Genomic DNA, 15,302 nt, shown 5'->3' on the forward strand with positions numbered 1-15,302 from the left:
TGGATGGTCGATCAAAATCATCTTTATCATCACTCCCGTCTTTGTCTTCCTACACACATTCATTGGTGTTGTCCAAGCAAGATTGTTGTTCCGATCGGAGTTTCGTTCACAGCGGCCGGCGGGATCCACTTCATCCCATGTTTAGCCTATGAGCCTGTTTTCAATTAGCATTACTAGTGCACGATCAGTGTCATCTGCTCGATAGCTTTCACTACCTACCTTAAATATCCGTTCGTCCGTTGTTTGTCGGAAGGTTTGTCGAGTTGTTGTTCCAAACCATCTTTTACTACTGTAGTACTGCAGGCTTAAACACTTATGCTGTAGACCTCAAAACAACAAGAACCCAAGAAAGCCCGCATGGCTCAGTGGTAGAGCGCATCACTAGTAATGATGAGGTCGTCAGTTCGATTCTGGCTGTGGGCATTTGATCATAATTTCTTTTGCTTCTACTTTCTTTTTTTTGCCCTCAAACGGAATTGGTTTTCTTCAATTGGAATTTTTTTTTTTTTTTTTTTTTTTATTATTATTATTTATTTTTTTTTTCATCTTGCATGCTTTGGGTTTGTTTTATCTTATTTATTCAACTTGGCGTACCGTGGTGCTTGTCGTTCATCTCAAGGGAAGCTGAAGAAAAGGGAGGGAAATAACTGGATATAATCTTCGACATGCAAAAAACCTTTGACTCGCAAAGATGTTTGTTCTCACATATACATTTCCGTATGTGTGTGTGGCCATGGTTATTCATCACTAGTGTGATGTGATCCAGTCCAAGCTCGCAGGCGTGGCTTGTGACCGATTTCATAGATATGTATGGTTCATGCGTCAAGCTCTCCGGCCTCTTCATCGCTTGTACCTCCTGCTGGCGTCATAGGCATTTCTATCGCAGTGGCTCCCTCGGACACTCGGACTGGAAGCTCCGTCTTAATGGTGGATGACGGGCTAACTTTATGAGAGAGTATTTTCACGAGCCAAGTTGGCGTCCGTTTCTTGAGTCGCAAGTAGTAGATCTATGACAGGAGGATTACAGTGTCGATTGATGCTCCTCTCACGCCACCGGCTATCGGGCCAATTTTGTTGAAAACATGTTCTTCCTCAACAGACTACTAGGAGGGGGACCGAGGACTTTCACTTCGATTCCACGACCTCTAGTAGGGATAACTTGTGGAAGGGTGATGCAGATCGACGTAAAACAGGTCCTCAACTGGGCAGCAACTGCTCGCATGTTCGCCGCCAACACATGCATCTGCCCTGCCTCCCGTACACTTATTCTGACGGTGAAGGGCATGCCAACCACAAAGAATACAAGTATTGAGACATACCACTGGTCTTTTTGATAACCCATATAACCGCTCAGGCATCGCGAAACGAAACCATGGCGCAACCGACCATCGCCCCCTCTCTAACTATACGCCTTCCTACTTCAGCATCACTACAACCTTGGATTCGATTACAGCCTGTTTGCAACTCATACGGACAGTCGTGAGAGTTATTGGCTATTGACGGAACGAGCTACTATGTTTGCCAACGGGCCCGAGCTTGTGCCCGAAAGAACTGTGCTGGACTATATCAATGGTATGGAATTTCTGGTGCCCTGCTGGACCCGGGTCTTCTCCTACCATAAGCGTGGCGATTCGGACTGTCAGTATTTCGGCAAAATTGGCACGTGAGAATCAAACTACAGCCTTTATGAGGGCTTAACACTACCTTAACCGTTCGCGGTACTAGGTAGGACCTTCACTCTCTCGGTGACCCTCGTATTCTTGTCTTTGGTCAGGCTAGCCCGTGATTTCCGCATCCTCCGTTGAAAGTGTGCCGTGCGGACGGCAAGGAAGTTCAAACAGCTCGGGGAGCCCCAGAGATTGAAGTCATCTATAAATATCTCCACAGTCACGCTCCCATCGTAGCGCAGATTATCTTTTCGAAATCTAGGGTCGTTCCATCACGAGCGGGACAAAACATAGAGGTACCGTGGCTGTCAACGTACACTAAGTACCTCTGAATTCTCTCCTGAGTTGTAATATGTAGCCTTGATGAAAGTTGAGAGGCTGAAAGTGAATGAAAGAAGCGTTGAAGTGAAAAGCAGACAGAAGACTCGAGAACTGCATGATGTCCTACCCCAAAGCAACAAGGATCTTCTCCCGTTTACACTCTAGCCAGTCTCGCATGGAAATATGGTCAATCATGGCGACCCTATAGGCAATCCCCTCCCGCCTCTTGATCAAGAATAACACAAGTTTCGCGTTCAGTTTCTTTCGCTTTGATCTACCATTCATTTGGTCGGAAGCAATCGCAATGACCTCGGCCTTCATCCGTTTCGTTGCACTAAAGTCGCTTTTCTCCCATTTTCCGTTCAGATCACCTAAAACCGAGAGTTGAAGAGTGAGCCCTACACAAGATCCTTTCTCGTTCCATATGGAAATTATATCGACGCCGTGGTCCGGCTCCTCCAAATAAAGGTGCGCGCGTTCACACCAGAAGAAGAGGAGCTGGTCATCAGGGGTACGAAAAAGTCGCTCTGGTGTAATATCCGGACTGAGAGTCTTGTAGATTGTCTCGAGGTTCAAAGATTCATATACGCTTGGATAGCTATGAGTTGGCAGCGGCAATGCGCTTTGTGCATCGTTCGTGGAAGAAGGCGTGGCCCTTGACGTGTTTTCCTCCGGAATGTCAGATATTTCCAGCAGCCGCACAGGCGTATTTCTGAGCACATACGGCCTAATTTTGAGCTTGAATAAACCGCCGACAGAAGGTAAATGTGGCGATATTTCACCTTTCCAACCGAGCCATGACCAGCTTGGGAACGGGACCTTAACTTGTAGAGATGTAGTCGGTAGAGTAGTGAGACATTCTCTTCGCACGAGAGGACCATCCGCTTCCCAGCATAAAGCACGACTGAATTCCTCTTCGGAGACAGGCAGGCCCCACAAAAACTGCTCACCGGTCATTCCTGTACATTCTCGGAGAATAGCAGAAAAGGCGTCATAAGCATCACCATCTAAACTGAGATCCCTGATGGAGAAATCGGCAATCATCCTCCACAACCCGTCCAGTGTAGATATCAAGCTTGCGCCCACGTTTTCTTCAGGCCACAGAGTAGATTTAAAAAAAACGCTAGGTCTTAGGTGTGCCTCTTCCATAGTATGCCACGACAGGGAGGCAAGTTTAGTCTCAGTATCGGTCTCCTCCCATCGGTGACACCGTCTGCAACTCCAGAGTAGTTGCTCACCTGTGAAAATGAATACGCGCCGCGACAGAGCTATTTCTTGTAATGTCCATCCGCGAGTTTGCCAATGAAGGCCATGCGTATATGATCGATCTGAAGAGATGGTACGGGGCATAACCGTTGAGATAAGCCACAAGGGCATTTCTTGTGGGCCCGCCGGTTTGACTTGAACTTTGCGTTGGATTGTCGTTCGAGGCGTACGAAGACCCGCAAGCCCTGAGTCAGAATCCTCACCCGCAGCGGCCACAATTGTAAAGACGGCATTCTTGTAGATATCACCCATGATCTGGAGTTGAGACATCTTATCAGCATCGTCGTTTTGTATGATGCAGAGCGCGTCCACCCAGAGGTATCGATATCCCATATCGGACGTAAATCTTGTAGCGTCTGTAATAGTTTGCGCAGTGGCCCCTTGAAGACAACCGGGCAACTTTAGTTGGCGGATATTCTCATGTCTCAGCATAGCTTGTTGTGTGGTGCCCCAAACATAGCTGAGCGTCACGTAAGGAGTATCTCCGAGACGGTGCTGATAAAATTCAACAATTGACTTCGTTTTCGTGTCGATAAGACGAAAGACTGATGTTCCGACACCTTCGCCTTGAGGCTTGGGAGTACAACAGTCGTTGTCGTTATCCAAACAGTTACGCAGCCACCGCCGTGGCAATTCCAGGTCAATCAGGGCTGGCCTCTCCCGTCCACTAAACAAGCCTCCTCGTTCGTTCATGCCTATTTCAATGATTTGGAAGCATTCGAAGAGCTCAATGACGCCTTCACGGTAACGCTTCAGCGAGGGCATTGGATGCTCTTCGGGTACCATCCATCGCAAGGAAATTCTCGGATAAGGTATTCCGCGGGGTTTAAGCGAAGGTGGGAGTTTGTTAGGTAGCAACTTATGCCATAGGTATCGGTGCTTCCACCAAACTTTCTGCACGAACTTCCGTAACAATGTCTCGAACGGCTCGTATCGCTTCCAGGTCACGTCTGGAGGCGCTTCCACGTAGCCGGCATTGGTGAAGTAGACGTCGCAAACCGGATCTGTTTGAAAAACCATAGGCGCTTTAAGTCGTACCCCTGATGTTTCGAGAACGAGAGAGACTTCCCTGCAGAACGGGCAAGTGGCAGCAGACCTCTGAATTCGGCTCTGGGTTCCAAGACTCCAATGGGGACGATTCTCGCCGCTTATGCTATAATCGATGAAAGAAAATTTTGCTTGAATTGACTGTCCTTTGTTAAGCCTTTTCACATTTTCCGAGGATGGGAGACGGAGCTGTTCAAATCTGATGGCGGTGCAGTATTCACAAAGCCTTTTCGGTTCCGCCATTCTGGATCTGATTAGAAAGATTGGTGTGATCCTGTCACATGGTTAATTGAGTTCAACGAGCCGTAACGTGAGACCGGAGACTTGCCTTTAATCAGCGGTTTGCTATTTTCTGTGCGATATCGCTGGAGAGAACAAGCGCGAGGAAATAGCAGTATATTTTTTGAGAGAATACGCCAGCTGTGCTTCAATGCGAAAGATGATCGAGGCGAAGGATCTTTAGGCACCTACAGAAAACACGAATACTAACTAACTCAGCTGAATGAATAGTCACATGAAAAGGGTACGGGTGAATCAACCATTGGGATGCCGTCCCAGCCACACAGCCAGAAGCATCTGGCGAGGTCGAAGCTCGTTGGTTAGAAAAATGTTGTCACACCCTCAAACCAAGTTCGCAGGGGGACGCCCTAACACTGTGTCACCAACACTTGAGAGGGAAGCCGTGGTAGTCATGATTAAGAAGGGGCGCCTCAAAAGAGGCTACGGAAGTAGAGAAGTCTCGAGTCCGTCGTCGGTTGGCTGTCCCTTCCGATAGTTATTGACTACAGAAGTAGTCATCTTATAGGTTGCCAGAGTCAGTCCCGGTCCGGATGATTCGTGTCACCAGAAGCACTTCCCGTCTGTAGCCGACATATGAACATAGAGAATGTGAAAGATAGCGGAACATGGCAGCGTCCCACCGTTCTATCTGTTGTGTAGTTCCTTTCGTGGTTCATCTTCCCATTTTTTTTTTCGCACTCAGTAATCACCGTCGATCGGGTTGTTGCTCCCGCTCAGCCATCCAAAAGACACCATATTATCCCCAGCCGTGCATGCTGTTGACTGCGTCTGTAGGTACCAGCATGGCGAGGGATTGTTAGGTACGAACAGCATGCATTTGTCCGCTCCATGTCAGGAAGTAGGCAAGCGTGAGGAGATGGAGAGCCGTTGGAAGCCTTCCCGGTGATATGCCCTTCTTCCGTTCAGTTCGGGTTGATAAGAACCTTCTTCTCCTACAACCAAGATGGACGACTCCCTCGATGTCTGATCAATTCAGGTCCGGAACAAAGAAAAGACGCACACACCCCCAGCAATGAGCACGCACTCCTCATCACCGTCTTCTTCTGCTTCGTGTACATTCTCAACTTCATCGAGCGTTACCATCCGAACTCACACACCCGACTGGGGTACCAAAGCACCATCCTCACTTCATACCTTCATCACCTCGACACCTCCTCAGAAGATGGACCACTCATCAGAATCTCCCACATCTGATCACCTTGGGGATCTCTACCAAGACCGTGACGACAATCCCGCGGGAAATTCGACATATATTATCCTCCACCAACCCACCAACCTAGCGCTGATGGTGATTGGCGGATGGCCTGCCCTCTATAAAGTTCCGGTCGATTTAGGAGAAGGCCATCCCCTCAGAGGCAAATGCAACTGGCATTGGCATTGTGTCGAAACGGACGGGTGGCTCGGCTTTCGCAATGCCGCGGGCGGACGGTATCTCGGACTCAATCTCAATGACAAAGAGACTGCCTTCGATCCGCTCTCCGGCAGCTATCGGAATGTCAGCATCAGGCACGGGGCATCGGAGCGGTTGATATGCGTCAAGGCGAAAGAAGATGGGAAAGACGAAGAAGAATGTGGGACAGCGCAGCAGGATAAGCGCGGATACATCATGTGTTCTCTTCAAATTCCAGCAGAATCAAACGCAATTCCACGGCTTGTCAAAGCAAGATTGAAGGCAAATGACTCGGGCTCGGGCTCGCGTTCGGAAGAAGACTGGGAAGAGGGATTCCCAGTGTCGATGGTTTGGCAGGATGGACAGGAGGGGACGATATGGAGGTTCGTCAAAGTTTGACACTTGACGAACACCAGCACAAGCCAAGCTGTATTATCAAGATCTTAGTGTTGTCCCGGAGGGTAGTGTAATGCCGAGTCGCTCCCATGTTCGGGCAAAAAGTTGTAACATCCTTTGCCTGTGTGCAGAGATTTCTCATCCGTCAAAACCATCGTATGACGCATCGTCGGTAAGAACATGATAATATCGATTTAAGCCCTTTGAGCACGAATGGATATTGGGTCGATCGCAACTTTCTTGATGATGGCTGTGTTGTCATTTTTACGTGTTCATCGTCGTCGTGGTTGTCCATTGTTTTCCCAGCTTGCGTGATCAATAACCGTTATCTTATCGATGAAGCTCACGTGATACCCTTCGTCGTCAACATATACTCCCACCATCTCGCCACTGCACTAATCAGAGATGACAAGTTACGCATCAAGTTTTCATGATCTACTGTTTCTTCTCATGTGCTGAACCACGGGGGAAAAGAAATCAAGCTTATGTTGCCCTGCCGGCGACAATGGCACTCGAAATCAACATCGTTATCGCTCATCGTCCGCTTGCCGCATCTGGCCGCTATTTTGCCTGCTCGTTTCCGATTCATTTCACACTTACAGGTGCATCTCTACTGTCATTCTCGTGGGTAACTACTCACCGTTTGAATCACTACCTTGTCTAGGTCTGCCTCCTTCCGTTTTTCGGTTTTTTTTTTAGGGGGGGGGGGGGAGGGGTTCTTCACGTCTGTCTATTTTGCCCTCAAACTAGTATATGCCCTTGCCTTACCCCTCCGTTATATCTTACCAAGTGCGCCTTGAAATCATCCACTTTTGGACGAGATATCCTCTTCTCAAATCCCATGTCATGGCGATCCGCTCGTGTATTGAAGTCACTTACAACGTACCACCAATATCTGAACAAAACTGCCTGGTACTTAACTAACAGCAGTTAACATCCGGGAAGATAAACACGAGATTGGAACAAACCCACAAGGCAAAAGATACTTCTCATGTTCTTTCGCCTCCCTTCATCCTCATAGTTCCCCTCGTGGCTGTGCCTATCTTCTATGTACAAAGCCGAATTTCGCCCCTGGGAGGCCTCTCCCTCATTTTCTTCATTTCCTCAATTGCCACCATCTTGCTTCCAGATACGCAAACATTCCTCGACAGCAAATTACGCGGTTTATACAACATATTTGATAGGCAAGGAGAGTGGCTAAGGAAAATGGAATCTCTTGTCTGTGTGTATGCCTTGCGGAAACAAAATTGCAACCAATCGCAACCAATGAATTGAACTGACACTTCCACATTCATCATCGTGCCATGACTTTCACTGCCACGCTTGGTAGTAGAGTCTCTCTTGAACGTGCTCAAACTATCACACGGCATTGGCTGAGTGTTAGTTGAGGAAGCAGGGAGTGAAGAAGTCTGATTGATATCGATCTGATCCTGGAGTATCCAGACTGCTTTAATTTCCATATTCTTGGCTGCGGAGTTGCGGAGTCCATGATGTTAGTCTATGTTTCCACAATCCGTTTTTTTCTTAATCATTAGTAAAACCTAGAACCACTTGGTATCTCCATCGCCCTTTGAGTTTGAGCTGATACGTAGACGGTCGTTGGGTACATAATAAGCTCGCAAGGTAGTTTCAAGAAGCTCATCTTGGCACGTATTGCTGAAGACCACGATCTAGCCAGCCACATTTCTCAGCAATACAAAACCCCAGATTGCAATGTGATACATCGTGACATGAACACACCAATCAACGAAGGCCGAGGTTACGACGACCACAAGGTGAACATCTACTATCTACCATCAACTCCTGTTCATCCCTGACCACCACCAACTCCACGTTGAGTGCGGCATATTCAAGCCCCATGTCCCTATTACGATCAGATCCCCATCACCAACAGAGTTTAGAATGTGACTTCAACCCTCACAGCCACGATGCGCCGAGTCGGACATGGAAATTGGCAATATCCACCTACCTAGCCAACCCACATGCACTTAGGCACAACAGGAAGTCATTGACGACGGTACTGTGAATATGGTGATGGATAGCTCGTTTGCCTTGCCCAAAGGGCTTGGTACACTCCTCGTTCACGTCTTTGACTTCCACTTGGCATATGCCAAATCTTGTCTTATGTTGATGTCCTGCTATGTATGTCCTACCTCGTTGGACGCAAGTCGAACATCTCGAGGCTGGGTGTAAGTCAGGCATACATAGGTGATTCCATCTTCTCGTCCGCTCTCTTGATCTCCATATCTGGTACGTGGATCATGCGATATACGCGTTCTGCTTGTTTCCTTCGCTGGAATTCGTAACAGCAATGATGGTGAGGTGTTAATGAACTCCATACCTTCCATACCTATCATGGCATGTCGTCGTTCTAGTTTCTACAACCGATCGATACCAGCCTCGAGTAATACCAAGACAACCTACCAGGACCGAACGAAGAACAAAAGAGAAGGCGGAGAACCGAATTTCGCTATCATACATACGCGCGAACATATGCCGTACGTGTACTCCGTGAAGCGAGTGAGGCTTAGACCTTTCGTAAATGCCTCCCAGTTAGTCCCTGTTGATCTTGTCGTCTGGGGTCAAGGCGGGTAAGATACGGGTGTCCGGGTCCACCCAAGTTGATATCAAGTCTCTTGCTTGTCTCCGTTTTGCCGGCACGGTATCCAATGTATGAAGGCCGGACTGAGACTGAGACCGAGGCTGAACGTTGGAGGTTGAAGGTTGGGTAGTAGAAGGAGCATAGGATACCAATAGCACCTTCCGTAATTTGAGGTCTCCGTCCAGTTAGCTATCTAGCTAGCCGTGTTTTCCAGCCGAGCGTTGATCAAGGTCAAGATCCGGAAAGCTTCCGGTCTTCGATCTCCTTCTGATCACAATGACCTGGTCCTTGATATGACCTCGAGTCTAGGCGGACGGCATTGCTTGCTTGCTTGCTTGCTTGCTTGCTAGCTGGTCGGCATCAATGTCTCCGCTTGGGATCAGAAGCTTCTAGTACAGTGACTGAAAGGGGAAAAAAAAAACACAAGCATAACAAGCGTTACGCCTCGTTACCTTATCTTCCTATTTGATAACTGGGCAGACAGACGACAGTAATCCGGTCTCGAGAGCGAGGAGCGAGTACCTAGACACCAAGGATGCCGAGCCTCTCGCTCCGAATCATGATCTTGCCTGGCGTGACTTTCCATGACTTTTGAAGTCGGAGATTGTCTGCTTGGCAGGCTGGAGTGAGTCGTTGGGATGAAGTCATCCAGGAGTTCCTGGCCTGGTCATGCTTTCTTATTTGTAAGGAAAAGTTGACAGACCACTTACGTACCTAACACACGTTGATGTGATTCCACCAGCAAGGAGCTCAAACTTGTCTATCCTCACTTTACATGTTTCTCGAAAGAGACAGATATCCATCTCCCACTCGTCAGGACACTGAAACGTATTAGTTGTAAGTTACCTTACCAGGCCTGCTATTGTTCTGCTGCAAGGTAGCATGTACATACCTACTGCACTGACAGACACCGCTTTTCTCTCACTCGGGGACCGGGGCCGGGAAGGGTCTGACATCAAGCCCAAGCCCAATTTTTTGACGAGTAACGAATGAAACTTGCCCTCTTCCCTTTCGTTGTCCCACGTCGACGGCGCAATGCAGATGCTGCGCCTCAATCTTCTTTTTCACCCTTATCCCAGTGGAGGTTAGCATTACTGTGTCTGGATCCTCAGTTCCGTCCCGAGCCCTCGTCTGGGTTTTATCGGAGGCCCAAGTGGTGCCAGGGTCTTTGGTATACCGTCTTTTTTTTTTTTTTTTTTTTCTTTTTTTTCTTCTCCATACCACCTTCCCTAATTACCTGTCTGCTGGACTTTGCTAGATCAGCATAAGGGGAAAAGAAAGAAAAGAAAAAGAAAAAGAAGAGAGAGAACAAATATGTAGCTATCCGTGGGCGGCAGAGATGCAAACAGCCCCTGGAGTTGCTGAACCCTTGTTTCGTAGATCACTTGACCTTGAATACCGGCCGGGACGGCAAGTATCCCTACCGGTGAGGCTGGACGCTCACCGACTTCAATTCGGGCAGCTGAGTTTTCAGCCTGAAATCTGCGAAGTCGTCTAGTTCGCCGACCTGTTCAAGAGCTGTGTCCAGCGGTAGCGTTCTTGATGTGTACATATATGAGGTATCGGATGTCCTTGGTACATAATCAAGGTATCATTTTACACGCGGGGTGATTCTCAGACGAGCATATCTCTGACAACTTGCTGGATGTCGGCTTGAAAAGGGGGAGAGGTTTTGGTAGCCTGTTCGTTTTGCTTGAAGATATCAGTATTTCCATTCTTGATCACATTTCGAACTGTAACCGGAGACAACGTCAACTTGCAGTATCTCCAACCTTTTTCGATACCTATTCGTCCTTTTCAAATTTCTCAACCTTGAGGAAAATCTGAGAACGTTCAACTACCGATCAGACCACACCACAGCGCTTCACAAAACCCCTCAAGTCAACAACAGTCGAGTGTCCCAAACAGGCGAAGCGAATAACGGACGGGCCAGAATCCATATGGAATGGGGCCCTGGCTTATCTGGTTGATGGCCACCAATAGATAGCTTGGAAGAGAGGGTCTGCATTTGCACAGCCTCAATTTGAGCTCCTCTCATAGGTCTTGGCGTTGCTAACCACCACTCATGGGGTTCCCGCTCCTTGAACCTGATGTTAGTTGCGTCTCAACTCTCAAGGCCAGTTACTGATCGCCCCATCCATCACCGCTTTCGGTTCGGGAACAAGCAGTTTGATTTTTTGCTGTATGCGTGCCTTGTTGTTCTTGTTCAGGAACGGATAATCCTTTTACCACCTCTTCTACAAGAACCTCTCAGTGGTTAACGATGAAATAGGGGGGTTTCCGTGCGGGTGTTTTCGTACGAAATCCGGCGAAAATCATACCAGCGCACAGTGATGGTGAAGGCCAAATGGACCTCAAGGGATCAGATATGTTCCAAGTCCGAAATACTCGCAGGTCAGATAGACGGAGGGTGATACTGCCTAGCATTTCATAGCGTATATGGGTAAAGTGTATGCCCATACCTATTGCGTAGCGTCGCCGGACGTATCACAGTACATATTCAGATCGCCAAAGTCTAGACTCTGCCTACAGACCCAGTAAATCGAGAGCAGGGCAATCCCCGGCAACATGCATCATCGCCGACCACGAAGCTGGGAAGCGCCCAACGTCGTGTGGAGTCCGCTGTCGAAGGCCTTCGCTGGCAGGCGGGTCAATCGTGACACGTTTAGGACTTGCACACAGCGGCGGCTCTTTTGAAACACCGGAGGTCAATGGCGCCCAATTGACCTTGTGAAGTTGGACATTTTGCGATGCATGGTGATGAAAGCTATGGAGCTTTCATTCGTTGGCAAATATTCTAGAGACCACAGTCATTCGTGGCTGTCCGCCCGCTGAACTGTAAATGGAGACCAAAAACGCCATAGTCAAAGCCATTCAGCGGTGTTCCGGGTACTGTCTTGTGGTCTCTGGTGTCATGGCGTTCCCGAATTCCGAGTTGTCTGATGGAGCTGCTAGCCCAGTATCGGTCTGGGCGTCAATAGTGAAGCAAGTAATGAGCATGGAGTGCCTGGTAAGATCGAGTGTTGTGTGCCATGACAGCAAGACAGTTGCATACCTAGCCACATATCTACTATGCAGACGTGACGTGATGTAGGTTGTTTCTGCACTCGCGGTCCTGTGACCCGCTCTCTGGATGGTTGTTTGCAACACTATTGTAACTTTGGAACGGTCTTGTTCGGTGTATGATACACGAAGGTCGGCAACTTTGGCGTCCCATAAGGCTGAATCCTCGGCGTGATATGGGACAGCCTTGACTATGCATTGCTGACATATGTGCACCACGTGCGGCTCACAACCTAGTTGCTTTAAGGGTGATGTTGGACGCAAGTGGTGGGATCTTAATGGCTGCCTTGCGTATCGCCTTGCCAACAACCTTTCGCCATAATCTTGGAGAAGGTGCGTATCGCAATTCGCGTTGGATGGCGTGGGTTTAACCCATGGCTCACGTCGCTGACAATCTCCGGCGCTCGAGTGGCCATACAGAGTCACGAAGCTTTGCGTGTACTGAATGGTTCGTGCCTGGTACCTGACATGGAGGTAAAACTATTGCTCAAAACCACAGTACAAGCCACACCTGCCTGCGAGGATTTCCCGGAAGGGCAGCACTTGTATAGTGTAAGTGTGAAAAGGCGGCATGAACACTTGGAGACAATGTCAACGATCAGCTTCCTAAACAGGAATTGTCTCCAGGGTATCGGAGGTGTGCTAAGTGGGGACGAATATTGCGCAAAGGATCGATGGTCGACTGTGGCATAAAAACCTATCTTGTGTTAGCCGTGACGGGATAAATGTGAATGATAGGTATCAAATCGCCATTTTGGGGATTTGCCCGCTTCGTTGGGAAAGCTAGGCTGCGTGTCAAATTACTGCACCCGATATCAGCATGGGTATATGGAAATAAAAACAAGCCTTCTGGAACCATGTTCCTGCAAGAGAATCCATCTAGAATGTGCCATCTAGAATGTGACAATTTTGAGAGCGGTTCCGTCTTGGTGGGCTTGGTTCCTGAGCATGCGAAACATGATATGCCTACTCGTTATTCCGCGTGTCAGCGGTGGGGACTAATACTCATGGAGATTACTACCAAGCCGCGCGCCAAAGCAGTAAGCATAAGCGGGCAGTGTTCGGAGTAAAGCTATTATCTCCGGAACGAAAAGGGAGCCTAGAGGTCAGCCTTGAGATGCCGGTAGTTGGCAGATGGGGAACGAATCATATGGCGTTCTCGGATGACTGCCGATAGACAACTGGAGTCCCGGTTGTCCGGGCTCTTATAAACCAAAGCGGGGATGTCTTTACACATTGGTCAAATGTGGGCATGTGGTGCCAGTTCCACGAAGAGGAGATGCTAATGGTGGCTTGGATGTCTCTGCTTCAGTGCCGAGCGAGTAGAGGTTCGTGGGAAAGGTTGAAACGTGCAATGGCCTGGATGGCTGACATGCAATCGCAAATAGACGTCGAATCGTTGCGTATAAGACAGCGCAGCAGGATAATGAGTGTGGCGCTTCCTGTTGATGATGAGAGTGGATGTTAGCATGTGGACCAAGAGGGTATAATTGCGCTGCTTGAATGTTCGGGTTCGATCTCAAAACGAGCACGATCTTGGCCTTGACTTTGGTTGTGTCGTGGAAATGAAGTGCCAATCCGCCAAGATCATGCAACTCCATAACGGCGGCATCATGTGTCGGCTTCGAAGTCTTGAATGGCCAGGTAGTGCAGTATTTCTCGCAGGGAAATGGCAGCAGGCGGTTAGGTACTGGTGGGATATCCACGTTCTGAAGGCGTTTCATAAAACTCTCAGATATCAACCTTGAAGCATTACTCGGCGGCAATGGTGAGAGAGCATGGATGCCAATGGTGGATGGACGAGGCTGTGCAACCCATAGTCAAGATGACTGCTGAAAATTCCTTCATCCCTCTGCCCTTCAATATTCTCTTGGTGCCGTCCTGTTCAATGCGAGTGTCGGATCAAAGAAGTCGATATGGCTCCAAAGTCCAGACTCGAGGAGGCGAAAATAGCCGGAACCATGAGCATCACGGTAACTGCGCTTCAGCCAAGTCTCAGTTCGCCCGAGGAAATCGATACAGACAATGGGAGGGGGTGCCGCGTCACGATCTTGTCGTTCAGTTGTTGTTGAGTTTTGGTCGCATGTGCTCAGCTAGCATCAATCGCCAGTGTCCAGGTTAGGTGGTCAGGGTGGAGAGAGGTGATATTGAGGATGCGGGGGAACAGGAGGAGGCCAAGACGGGGGCAAACTAACCTCAAGTATCAAAAGAGGCAGCTCAACCTAGCTCATCGATGGCAACTTGCCGGCTACCTCTGAGAGCCATGGAACCATTGAAAGCCAAGAGCACAGCCACTTGTCTAAAGGGGAAGGCTGAAAGTGTTGGTAGCTGACTGATAATTAATTCAATCAGTGCGAGTGAATGTTGCCATTGAGGTAACAGAACAGGGAAGAGGTCGGTTGAGAAGGTAAAAGTGTGCGCTTAAACAGGTTGCTGTGGTTGTGGTGGGGTTGGCCTTTCTGCGGTTATTTTATGCAAACTGCTGTGCAAATCCAACAAGACTGCATGCGCGCACAACCCTCTGACTGGGAGACGGCGTCTTCCAACCAAGTGCAGTGACTGACTGACTGACAGGATGAAAACCTTGCAGGGACGACCGACTGAGTGCGGGGGGTGAGTGCTCCAAGTTGTGGAGGCAGCCGAGACATTTTCAGTCGTTGCCGTCCCGGGTGCACTTTCCCAAACTGAAGTCAGGAACGACTCGGACTGAGCGAGGAACACAACCACTGTTCTCGCCCCAATGCTGATGTCAGGAACTGAACCAAGTCATGGAGGTTGAATTGAAGTTTTGAAAGCTCCACCAGTTCGGCAAGACCCACCCCCTGTGCAGAAGGTCAGGAAGCAGCACAATCCCCGAGCCTATCAGACCCGACCTAACAAACGCTTGAGGTTGAAAATCCAGAGATCTTGGATTATAAGTGTTAAGCTTTTGCTGGCATCCACATATGTGGCACTATCAGGAGGCCGTTGCGACCTTGGCGGGCATGCATGGGGACCCTACGGAAGGTTGAAATTAAAACTGGAGCCTTTGTTAGTGGGCGGCTCATGATGTCCTGCGGCTGGCGCTGCACGTTCAAGGCACACACTTGCCCCAAACGGACTAGCGAAATGACCTTTGCTAACCTTGATACCACTTCAAGTTAGATCATGCTAAATTGATCATGGCAGGTATCCCCGCATCGAGTTGTCCCATGGATTCCATACCACATATTGAGATCTACTGAGAAAAGGATAATGCTATCCACAAAGC

At 48.8% G+C, this 15,302-nt stretch overlaps 2 protein-coding genes and 1 non-coding gene across 3 annotated transcripts; 2 read left to right on the forward strand and 1 right to left on the reverse strand.

Moving 5' to 3' along the window:
• The first annotated feature begins 351 nt into the window (after nt 1–351).
• B0T23DRAFT_t187 lies at nt 352–423 on the forward strand. The gene has a single exon. It is a non-coding gene; the product is annotated as a tRNA-Thr (tRNA).
• Nucleotides 424–2,110: 1,687 nt separating this feature from the next.
• On the reverse strand, nt 2,111–4,715 carry B0T23DRAFT_358911 (heterokaryon incompatibility protein-domain-containing protein; the record flags this gene model as incomplete). Its single annotated transcript, XM_062836212.1, has 2 exons — nt 4,630–4,715; nt 2,111–4,575 (listed from the first exon to the last, which is right to left on the reverse strand). Exon 2 carries the CDS (start codon nt 4,542–4,544, stop codon nt 2,112–2,114), a length of 2,433 nt encoding a protein of 810 aa, XP_062693352.1. The 5' UTR covers nt 4,545–4,575; nt 4,630–4,715.
• An 829-nt stretch (nt 4,716–5,544) lies between these two features.
• B0T23DRAFT_404899 (uncharacterized protein) lies at nt 5,545–6,390 on the forward strand (the record flags this gene model as incomplete). The annotated part of the gene is made up of 2 exons (XM_062838945.1): nt 5,545–5,562; nt 5,596–6,390. The coding sequence occupies 2 exons, from the start codon at nt 5,545–5,547 to the stop codon at nt 6,388–6,390; spliced, it is 813 nt and encodes a 270-aa protein (XP_062693353.1).
• Nucleotides 6,391–15,302: the final 8,912 nt, after the last annotated feature.

Source organism: Neurospora hispaniola (genome assembly GCF_033458365.1).
Source record: "Neurospora hispaniola strain FGSC 10403 chromosome Unknown B0T23scaffold_4, whole genome shotgun sequence".
Taxonomy (NCBI): Eukaryota; Fungi; Ascomycota; class Sordariomycetes; order Sordariales; family Sordariaceae; genus Neurospora; species Neurospora hispaniola.